The sequence below is a fragment of the Sapajus apella genome, unplaced genomic scaffold (genome assembly GCF_009761245.1).
Source record: "Sapajus apella isolate SASKATOON/1434 unplaced genomic scaffold, GSC_monkey_1.0 scaffold12, whole genome shotgun sequence".
NCBI lineage: Eukaryota > Metazoa > Chordata > Mammalia > Primates > Cebidae > Sapajus > Sapajus apella.
The window spans coordinates 7,963,832-7,975,878 of record NW_022436952.1 but is presented as its reverse complement, the minus strand read 5'-3'; the positions used below and the strand labels follow the sequence as shown (position 1 = coordinate 7,975,878).

The 12,047-nt window shown below is 42.9% G+C and overlaps 1 protein-coding gene across 2 annotated transcripts in view; it reads right to left on the bottom strand.

Moving 5' to 3' along the window:
- Positions 1–1,085: 1,085 nt before the first annotated feature.
- The window catches only part of KAT7 (lysine acetyltransferase 7), a 37,964-nt gene continuing 27,002 nt past the window's right edge, over positions 1,086–12,047 (bottom strand). The window contains exons 10-15 of one of the 2 annotated variants that reach the window (XM_032279947.1): positions 9,290–9,379; positions 8,959–9,099; positions 7,145–7,238; positions 4,289–4,435; positions 3,649–3,755; positions 1,086–2,761 (exon numbers count right to left, since the gene is read on the bottom strand). In XM_032279947.1, coding sequence (XP_032135838.1) covers positions 2,660–2,761; positions 3,649–3,755; positions 4,289–4,435; positions 7,145–7,238; positions 8,959–9,099; positions 9,290–9,379 — 681 coding nt within the window. In that variant the 3' untranslated portion in view covers positions 1,086–2,659. The remainder of the gene's footprint in view (positions 2,762–3,648; positions 3,756–4,288; positions 4,436–7,144; positions 7,239–8,958; positions 9,100–9,289; positions 9,380–12,047) is intronic. The other variant, XM_032279948.1, reaches the window with a different exon arrangement.

Genomic DNA, 12,047 nt, shown 5'->3' with positions numbered 1-12,047 from the left:
TTTTTCAGTGAGTAAAGCAGGATGGTAAAGTGACTGGAGACTTGGGAACAGCACTGTGCACAAATCCCAGCACGTTGGGAGGCCGAGGCGGATGGATCACCTGGGGTCAGGAGTTTGAGACAAGCCTGACCAACATGACAAAACTCCATCTCTACTAAAAATACAAGAAAGTAGCCAGGCGTGGTGACTGGCACCTGTAATGCCAGCTACTCAAGAGGCTGAGACTGGGGAATCACTTGAACCCAGGAGGCAGAGGTTGCAGTGAGCCAAGATCGTGCCATTGGACTCCAGCATGGGCAACAAGAGCAAATCTTCATCGCAACAGCAGCAAAAAAGAACAGGGAGATTTGGGCACATTATCATCCTAAAAAAACATAAACATGAGAAAAGTCTTGCTTTCCTTCCTCCAATCACCCACCCCAAGTAAGTGACACACACAGACTCTAGCCTTGCAAAAGAGAACCCTTAGTTTGTCAACTGTACGGGTTCTCACCAGTACTGGCCACAGTGAACAAAACCATTCCACCACATACAATTCCCAGCCTCCTCCTTTCCACCATACAGAGGTAAGTAAGTGTTCAGCCACCCTTTTCCTGTGCTGGGTACATCTTACAGGAAAATGCAGCTATTTTCACAAATAATAATTTCTACTTGGGAGAGACTCAATAATTAGCAGTGACACTGCTCAATACTGGTGAATGAGCTTGGAGATGAGAAGGGCTGTCTGTTCCCATCTCCCACAGGCATCAACTGTTCCCCCACATATCCTAACTTCCTATTGATTCTTTTGCCCCGAAAATCAGAGAAAAATGGCACTTAGTGAAAGGACGGGTAATACTGACTAATCATGGCTACGTATACTGATTAGCTAGAACCAAAGTGAGGCAGATCAAAGTTTTGCCACCATCTAGACAAGCTCAGAGTGAGCACTCCTTTGATCTTTATAGACAGCCTGCATTACAGGGTAAAACATTCCATCCCTTAAGAGTTTACTTTTAGGGAAAGCAAATCCCAAGTGCATTTACTAAGCTGCAGATCGTCTGCACCGTTTTCACATATAAATGAGAGCCCCCAGATGAAACAGATTTGAGCAGAGAACATGCTTTATTGAGGAGTAGATACAGAAGAGCACATTCTACCACGTGGGGAAGGGTTTAGCTTCTGTAAAAGGCCTTTACCCCTTAAGAAAACCCCCAGTGAAGTTGCTTTTGGATAAATTTTAACAGTGACACTGAAACTGGAGGGGAGCTGCCACTGAACATGCTTAAAATTAGCTCCCCCAAACCACAGTGAATATAAGTAGTGTACAGAGATGACAAGAGAAAGGCACAAATGACCAGAGTCAGGGATTGCGGTGAGGGCTCCACATGAAGACAGTATGTTGCAGGAGACCCAGTTGGGAAGGGTGACATGTCATACATCAAAAGTTGCCCCAAGATAGCAGGTTATAATGGACTAGAGAGAAATTAGAGGGAACATCTCTTCCTTCACTTAAACAACACCAAAAATAGAAGACCAGAGAATAGAAGGATGGTACGAATCCCAAAAAGGAAATGGAGGAGGAGTTCGTGGAAGGGCAGAAGCACTTTAATCCTAGAGGGAGGGTGAGGCACTGTTGGAAAGAGAAGCAAACCTTGGCAGGGGTGGCCATTCTGCCTTGCTGAGTCATGGGCTGAAATACAGAAGTCACTTTCAATCATTTTCAACTTCTCCCAGGGCATTCAGACAAAATCAGTGCAATTTACATGGAAGTACAGATGTACTACATCAGGACTGGTACAGATGAAAAGGTTTCTGCAGTATAATTAACCAGTTAGCATGTAGCAGGAAAGGGAGAACTGGATATGACTTTGGCACCTGCAAACATACAAAGGGACTGGAAGTAAAGAGAGAAGGAAACTCTTACTAGAGGGTACTTACTGGTGAGGCAAAAAGAAGTATCCATTCCCTTCCACCAAGACACTGCCCACTGCCCACAGGTGAACTCAAACACAGAACCACCACTTCATTCTTCTCTCCATCTCATTCAGATAAATTATATACTAGTCCCTGGGAAGCTCTTCAAAAGTATTTGGCTCTGTTTAGCCCGATACTGATCAAAAAGAGGTCTCTCAATCAAAATGAAGGAAAGAAATTTAAAGCAAGATGAAGCCCAAAGTGAATGGACCCCCTCCTAATCCACACACACTCACAAGTGCCACCTCTTCCCTGCCCCTCCATAGAACACATGTATTAGGAGTAACTGGAAAGGTCCTGGTGGTGGCAGCCATATTTGGAGGTCTGGTGACCAGGCAGCAAGCACTAGTACCACGCTTAGAAGACACAACACAACCTCATGGGGCGAGAGGACATGAGGAGAGAACCAGTGACTGGACAGGTACAGTACCATAACAGAACTCCTTGGGTCAGTGCTGAGAGATCTGCATTCAAGTCTAATACAGATCCCATTCAGGCAACCTCACTGAGGCCGAAACAACAGTTCCTCAGAACCAGCGTCTGCAGTGTACATGAAGGTCGGAGCCAGGACAGTCCTGAGGGGGATGGCCTTTCCCAAAGGATACTGTACTTGCCAATCACAAGAGCAACAGAAATGACAGACAGATCCCTAGGGTACGGATTCCTACTGCCGGGGTTCGCTGGCTCGGAATGACAGGTCACTTTAAGTGCCCTTGGGAGGGGTCCATTTTAAGCAGCTGGGATCCATGGTTTTATTGGAGTTGGACCTTTTGGCCTCTTTGGCTATCCACTCATCAATCAGGTCCTGGGGGAGAACAATGGGAAAAAATATTATACACTTTCAACTCAAATGCCTTTACATAGATTCCAAAATAACTAACAGCCAAGAAGAGACTGCCAAAGTTTAGCAACATATTAGGGTATAAAAAAATACTATCTTGGCCATGCGCAGTGGCTTACACCTGTAATCCTAGCACTTTGGGAGGCCGAGGTGGGCAGATTGCGAGGTCAGGAGTTCGAGACCAGCCTGGCCAACATAATGAAACCCCGTCTCTATTAAAAATACAAAAAATAGGTCAGGCGTGGTGGTGGCAGGTGCCTGCAATCCCAGCTACTCGGGAGGCTGAGGCAGGACAAAGGCTTGAACCCAGGAGGCGGAGGCTGCAGTGAGCCAAGATCACACATTACATTCTAGCCTGGGTGTCAGACTGACACTCCGTCTCAAAAAAAAAAAAACCCTATCTTTTAACTTATAACAAACTGCTTTCCTACCTGATCCATTCTTTGTATTTCACCCTCAGTGAGAAATGAAAATCATCGCTCACCTACCTTTACTGTATGTGTGAAATAATTTAAAAAATTAGAAGTGAGCATGAGCTGAGATAGCATTTGTGAAGATTCCACTAAAGATGGGCAATTTCCACCTAAGAAAATCATCCAGTGACAGAAGTGCTGTACAACATAAAGCTGCTTCACTTGTGCCATCCAAATTTGAGACAGGAACTTACCAAAAGCTTCTGATGCTGATAAAGCAACACAGGCATCACTGCCAGCTACAGAAATGAGACCCAGTAAAAGGGCCGTGTAGTGGAACTCCTTTAAGGTTAGATTCTCTTGAGTCTTAAGACCCCTACTTTGCTCTGCTAAGCCTTGAGGGACATCCAGCAATGAGCACACTGATGAAAACCTTACCTGTCTCTTTAAAACTAGGTGTTTTCCCTTCCAGTACTTGAGCATCTGAAGGGCCTGCAGAGTGCTGACAATGTCCACGGGATTCACAGCCGTCTCCTGACTGATTTCTGAAACAGAAGAGCTACTGACAACTTGGCCAAAGTGCAGGTTCCCACCCCTGTGTCCCCCAACCAAGGTCTACTTTTCCTTAAAGGAAATCCAATGGACAGAATCTTCTGTACTCAACCCAATCTGCTTAGAGGTTACAAAGCATTCATTTGACCAGTTCAAATAACTACAGAAGAACATTACAGCAAGAAGCTACTATTGCCCCCTCAGAAATCAGGGTCAAATATAGATCAAACTAAATTCTTCCACCCTTGCATAAACACACAGGGATGTCTTTCTCAGAAAGATGAACCAAAAGACCTGAAGTTTTTCTTCTTGACTTTTATAAGAATTAAAGTGTTAGGAACTCTAGATTTGAGAAGCCAATTAATAACTATTCCCAGGGGCCAAATGCTTTGCTAGGCAACTTTGGTGAGGGTTTTGCAGTGGTCCACATTCAGTGAGGCTTCCATTCTCATATTCAGGGGAAACACAACATCCAGTAGAGTAAACCGCTTGAACCGTCAACCATTCCAAGGAGACAAAAACCAACCTTTGATAGAAATCTCTTTGCCTTGGAAATTATGCAGGTAGCGGAGAAGTACTTCTTTCCAGTAACTGCGATAGCTTATAAGCCCCAGATCTGAGAGTGGACGTTCTGGGGAGCCAACTTTTTCTTCAACTTTGGAAAGCAAATAACCTGCCAGGGAACAAATATAGACTTTTTCTAGCAACACTGGATCTTATCCTAATAGCAAAAAACAGTGTGCCAACATGAAAGAAGGTTTAAGAAGCACAGTCTACTCCATTAGGGTTTAGCCATTCAATGGAATACTGTGTGATTAAGTACAGTACACCACCTTTGTATAAACAAAAGAAGAATGTGTACTTGCATTTACATGACACAGTAGATCCCCCTTATCCACAGGGAATGTGTTCCAAGATTCCTGGTGGAGGCTCAAAACTGGAGAGTAACAAATCCTATATATATTATGTATTTTCCTATCAATAAATATCTGTCATAGTTTAACATAAATTAGGTGCAGGAAGAGAATAATAAAACAGATCAATTATAACAATATACTGTAATAAATGTATGTGAAGGTTGTCTGTCTCTCAAAATATCTTATTGTACTGTACTCACATATTCTTGGGCCGCAGTTGACTACAGGTAATTGAAACTGCAGAAAGTGAAACGAAAGATAAGGAGGGCACTATTGTAACAGGCACTAAAAGAACTCTGGAAGGCTTCACTATAAATCATTTTGATAACAATGATTCTCTGTAGGTGTGTGTTGAGAACAAGGGAGACAGGAAACAAAAATGTGAAGCCACTTCGTTATGTGGTTTTTAAATCTTGGAATGGTAAGAACAGATTATCTCAGTACCACCCATGAGATAGTGGGGGATGTAGAAAACCCAAATGATGGGCCAGGCGTGGTGGCTCACGCCTGTAATCCCAGCACTATGGGAGGCCGAGGCAGCTGGATCATGAGGTGAAGAGATTGAGACCATCCTGTGAAACCCCATCTCTACTAAAGATACAAAAAATTAGCCAGGCGTGGTGACACGCACCTGTAGTCTCAGCTACTCAGGAGACTGAGGCAGGAGAATCGCTTGAATCCAGGAGGCGGAGGTTGCAGTGAGCCAAGATTGCACCACTGCACTCCAGCCTGGGTGACAGAGCAAGACTGTCTCAAAAAAGATAAATAAAAAAAAGAAAGCCCAAATGATAAGGCCGCTAGATGTGAAGTCTAAACACCTAAAATTCAATTTATACAAAAATATACAAAACAACACTATGGAGACGCAGTCTACAAAGTTCATAATCTGGGAAACCCTATTAGAACTAACCTGCTTTCTTTAACAAAAACACAACAAGGAAGAAAAAGATGGGAGTGGAAAGTTTTAGACTAAAAGTGAATTTTGAGTCACATTTCTCAATAGTACTGTTAAAAAAGAACAAAGTCACACCAGGGAAATTTGAGTATCACAATTTATGATATGAAGGACTTTTTTTTTTTTTTAATCCATTAAGCCTATGTTATGAAGCAGATTTTTTTTTTAAGGTGTAATGGGCCTTATCTTTCAGAAATATCAAAATAATGGCAGGTGGGAATATAGGTAAAACAAGATTAGCCCCCAATAAAACTGTAATTAATGAAGCTGGGTGACGGGTATAGGAGGGTTTATTATACTCTTATTCTACTTTTGTTAATGCTTAAAATAATAATCAAGTTTATAAAAACGGTGTTACCTATTCAGAGATACAGAGTTCCCCTCTTATGCCACCTCCCAGTTCATCTCTTCTCAGGTGGCTTAAAAATGAAAGAAGGCTTGGAAGGCTAATTCTAGGAATTCCAATTTTGATTAAAATATACCATGTCCTATGACCGTGGACATGGAGTAACATACAGTGGAGCCTTGTTATTCTCAGCAGTCGTGTTTTAGAAAGTCACCAAGAACCCTGACTTAGTGAATACTGAACCGCTGCTCCTAGGGGAAATACAGGAAGGGCTGGGTTCCTACAAGCCTCTGGTCATATATTGGTCAACTATAAATATATAGCCTTATTTTATGTTTCTGTTTAAAAATGCCTCATTTAATATATACTGTTGATATCATTAACATTGAACTCACTGCCAGCAACTCTGTAATTCGCCTGAAGAAACCTATCTAACCACTATAAGGTACACCAGTATTCCTGAGATGAGCAACAGACACATCAGCACTACTCAAGGGGCCATTTACAATCAACAGAAGGCCAAGAATGTGTGGCACTAACAGAGTGAAAATGAACTTGTTTACAGTATAAGAGCTGGAAACTCTGAAGTCAGCCAGGAATGTGCACATCCATGACTCTTTATTTTTTGCTGCTCTGTGCATGTCCACAAATGACCACAAAAATGTTAGGGCTGATTGGGGTTACAAATAAAATTTAGTGAGTAAGCAAATTCACAAACAGAATCCACAATTAATGAGGGCAGAGTATATTACACAAAGAGTCCATCGGGTATATATATTACCTCTAGACAAGTCCCTACAAAAGTGAAATCCCTAGCATCAAGGAACAGATTTTTAAGCCTCATGCATTCATGTGCTATTTAAAAATCGAAAACTGGGATAATCCTAAAAAGCTTACTTTATCATCCTCTGTACCTCCTACTAATTAAGTAGGAGTCCAGTATTCTTTCAATGTTCAATGCATATCAGGCAGAATGACAATGTTCAGTCTGCCAATGTTCAGAATAACAAGGAACAAGTTTTTCCTACTTGTTCATTCATTTACTAAATATCCACGTACCTCCACTACATTCCAGGAATGCAGAGACCACAGGACAAAAAGACAAACAACAATATTCACATGGTCCCTGCCTTGCGGAACTTATGACTTAGCAGTTTCACTTACTGAAATCAATGAGCATCTTGCCATAGCCCTGTCTCATGTACTGAGGCATGGTAAGGATACAGGATACGTTGTAGTTGAGGAATGAATTCTTTTCCTAAAATCAAGAGCAAACAGATGAACATGTCGTGAGGATTTGAAACCAAAAGTTTCAGCACTTCCACAGATACAAAATAAGGTTGCTTGCAAAACACCTGGCTAACCAGTCCCAAGGAGTGGCTGTAAGGTGCACAGCTGTTATATCCACACCTTTTATTATGGCTAAAGCCATTAATCATCCCAGATTTCCCTAGCTGAGACCTCTAGTCTCATTTTAAGGGAGCTGACTCTGGGTTCCTGACAGCCACAGAGCAGGGCAAGAAGGTTAAATGCAATTTTTGAAAAGGAGCTGCCTAATGGAAGAAAAGGGAAGGAAAAAACACAGTAGGTCCCCATTCTGCAATGGGTAAAAAAAGCAATCACATTGAACCAAATCAAGATGTATGATTCCACTTATAAGAAATGTCCAGAATAGGGAAATGTATAGAGACAGAAGGGCTGAGAGGGGTTGAGTGGAAATAGGAGTGATTGCTAACAATTTCTTTCTAGGATAATGCAAACTGGGTTGACTGCACAACTCTGTGAATACACTATAAACCACTAAACTGTACCCTTTCAGTACGTGAATTTATGGTGTATGAATTTTATATTTCAATCAAGTTGTTACACTAAAAGTCATAAACAAAATCTGGCCTTGGTCCGGGTGCGGTGGTGCACACCTGTAACCCAGCACTTTGGGAGATAGAGGCGGATGGATCACTTGAGGTCAGGAGTTTGAAACCAACCTGGCCAACATGGTAAAACACCATCTCTACTAAAAACACACAAAAGGCCGGGCGCGGTGGCTCACGCCTATAATCCGAGCACTTTGGGAGGCCGAGGCGGGTGGATCACGAGGTCAAGAGATCGAGACCATCCTGGTCAACAAGGTGAAACCCCGTCTCTACTAAAAATACAAAAATTAGCTAGGCATGGTGGCGCACGCCTGTAGTCCCAGCTACTCGGGAGGCTGAGGCAGGAGAATTGCTTGAACCGAGGAGACGGAGGTTGCAGTGAGCCGAGATCGTGCCATTGCACTCCAGCCTGGGCAACAACAGCGAAACTCCGTCTCAAAAAAAACAAAAACAAAAACAAAAACAAAAACAAAACACACACACACAAAATTAGCCAGGCTTGGTGGCAGGCACCCAGCTACTCAAGAGGCTGAGGCAGGAGGGTCACTTGAACCCAGAGGTGAAGGTTGCAGTGAGTCAAGATCATGACGCTGCACTCCAGCCTGGGCAACAGAGTAAGACTCTGTCTCAAAAAAAGAAAGAAAGAAAAAATCTGGCCTTGGGTCTTTAAAAGGCACAGTGGTGTTAATCACAGACGGGACCGTGCTAGAAGGAGGCCAGCTAAACAATCAGGCTAAAGGAGTATATTCCTTTAGCCTGATTGTTTTAAGCTAATAACACAGAGGCAGGCAAAGCCAGGAGAGTTGGCTTGACTACCAAGATGTGGGCTTGTGGGTTACTAGGGAGGGCTCTGGCCAGTCACTAATAGGCAGCTCCAGTCCACAATTCTAGAAATGAATGAACCAGAGCTTTTAATAAAAACTGCATTTTCATTAAACAATCTTTGATACATGTGTTTGCCTTTCGTAAAAAATTTATTTAAGGGAAGGGGTGTCATCAATGCCCAGAGTACAGCTTCTTTCTGTCGGTGATTTTAGCCCCCGACTGCCAACATCGATCACCCTGCTCTGGCCATTGGCTTCTTCATCTCCAGATTCTGCTTACCTTGGAAAAATATCCAATCAGGTGACAGCCAGTGTTGTCTGCCTCTGTCATAACATAGAACAGGAAGGGTTCCACATCATAATATAATGTCTTGTGGTCCAGAAAAAGTTTGGCCAACAGGCACAGGTTTTGGCAGTAGATCTGGAAGCAGAGAGAGAAACAGAGTTCATGTGTGGGCCACTGACTTCTAGACAGATAAAGGCCTAAAATTCACAAACATACCATAATTGTTAATGAAACGTCCTCACAAGGTGTAACAGAGACAAAATACATTTCTTCTGAAACCTCTGAAAATACATTACAATTCCTTTCCAAAGTCACCACTTTTTACCTTGTTTTTCTTGCCATCCACTTCAAACACGGAGATTGAACCTTTGCGATATATCTCATCACCAGGTGGGTGTTTCCACACACACTTGGCCTGCAAGACAATGAAATTCACATCAGGAAACCAAAGCCTCCCAACAAGACTGCTCCTCAAAAGGGAAAAAGAGTAACAAGTCAACTCTGGTTAACGAACTACAGGACAGTCGGACAAGCTGAGAACATACAGCAAAACAGAGATTTTTTTTTCCATAAAACAAAGGCTTCCAGTTATTTGAATATATTTATGACACTTTTATAGCAATCTGGAACTAAGTATTCTGGATTACATTCTGGCACTGCTTTAGCCCAGGAGATTAAAATCACCCACTACATAAAGGCCAAATAAATAAGAATACCTTTGCTTATTACCAAATGCCTCAAGCCAACAGGAAATTCTTAAGCAGCTTATTTCCAGAAGCTTAGGGTGGCTAAGTACTTTACTCTCACCCTTACCCAACTTCTCATTACCACCTAATCATTATGGTCTTCTTTGTTCAGATTAGAAAACCCACTCACAATGGTAAAAAAATCATGCACCACTACCTGTCAGCCCTTCTCCCCTGCAACTGCATTCCCTTTGTTGCATAAGGAAATGAAGAGAAAGTCCTGTGACTTTAAAAAAAAAAAAAGGCAAGCCAGCCTGGCTGAGCAGCAGAAAGCTAGGGTCACTTGGCCACAAGGGGGCACAAAGTACCCCCTTTTCTTCAAGCCTCAAGTGCTAATTATTTTAATGCAGCCCACCAGCCAGCCAGCCAGCCAGCCAATCATCTGCTGTTAAGTAGGTGAATTCTTTTAAAAGTTTACATTTTAAAATGTTGTATAAGGCCGGGTACCGTGGCTCATGCCTATAATCCTAACACTTGAGAGGCTGAGGTGGGCAGATCACCTGACGTCAGGAGTTTGAGACCAGACTGGCCAACCCCATCTCTACTGAAAGTACAACTAGCCAAGCATGGTGGCAGATGCCTGTAATCCCAGCTACTTGGGAGGCTGAGGCAGGAGAACTGCTTGAACCCAGGAGGTGGAGGCTGCAACAAGCAGAGATTGCACCACTGCACTCCAGCCTAGGTGACAGAGCAAGACTGCCTCAAAAAAAAAAAAAAAAAAAAAAAAGCTGTTTGAAAGTATAGATATATAAAACTTTTTTGAGATTAGGGTCTCCTCTGTCACCCAGGCCAAACTGCAGTGGCACAATCATAGCTCACTACAGCCTTGAACTCCTGGGTTCAAAAAATCCTCCCACGTAGCTAAGATTATAGGTGCACAGCACCATGCCTGATTAGTTAATTTTTAAAACTGTTTTTGAAGCAATAGGGAGTCACTATTTTACCCAGACTGGTCTCAAATTCCTGGCCTCAAGCACTTCTCCCACTTCAGCCTCCCAAAGGGCGGGGATTACAGATGTGAGCCACTGCACTTGGCCCATGAAACACTTTCTAGTAAGCAGTTTTACTGTGGCTCTTTTTGTCAACTCAAGAAGCATGTTCCAATTTGTCACATGTAAACCCAAATATTATTAACTGGAATCCCTACAAGAAAGTTCCACCTGTAGCTTGTTCCTATCTCTGCCCCTTTACTGATGCTGGCTCTTCCCAACAATAACCAAACTAATGCAACAATTATTATCTGTTTAGAAACAGAAGCCAAGGCCGGGCGCGGTGGCTCACGCCTGTAATCCCAGCACTTTGGGAGGTCGAGGCGGGTGGATCACGAGGTCAAGAGATTGAGACCATCCTGGTCAACATGGTGAAACCCCGTCTCTACTAAAAATACAAAAAACCAGCTGGGCATGGTGGCGCGTGCCTGTAATCCCAGCTACTCAGGAGGCTGAGGCAGGAGAATTGCCTGAACCCAGGAGTTGGAGGTTGTGGTGAGCTGAAATCGCGCCATTGCACTCCAGCCTGGATAACAAGAGCGAAACTTCGTCTCAAAAAAAAAAAAAAAAAAAAGAAAGAAAAGAAACAGAAGCCAAGCCGGAAGCCCATTTCATTTCAGTGATCACACCTGAAGCAATGGGAATCAGAACAGGCATGGGTAAAATAGGTATTTCTTGAAATCTGATTTTTAAAGCATATAATACAGTAGATTTTCAAATACTCAGAATGTTTATTTGATCCTCAGATTTATTTAGATCCTTTGTTATTCTCCTTCTACTACTATTTCTTGCCCTTTTGGCTATTTCATTGGTTAGTGTCACTTAACCAGAAACAAAAGGAAAAAAAAAGGCATAAATGATAAGCAGTTCACATCAATAAAAACACCAGCTTTGCTTTCACATAGTAAAACCATTTTACTTTATCTCCATGGACTGCCATCTGTCAGTGCCCCTACTCTGACCCCATTATTCCCTGTGTACTGGTATCTCTAGCAGTCCCTGCTAATCCTCTCTAGCCCCATGCAGTCAAGTATGCCAGGGCCTGGAGAACCTGAGTCAAAGCAACAGTTCTGGGCCCCAAACCTACAGACCATGTGCTCCTGAACTGGGAACATAAAAAAGCAGTATCACCAACCAAAGTGGGGAGAGTATAACGACAGAAATCACAAGACGCCTGCTCAGCATATAGAAATCCTGGAAAATAAAAAGGAAGGGGAAGAAAAAAGAGACACCCCAGAGGCCTTAGAGCCAAATTATATTGTGATTATAAGAACAAGGGCCTGGCACGATGGCTCACACCTGTAATCCCAGCACTTTTGGGAGGCCCAGGCAGGTGGATCACAAGGCC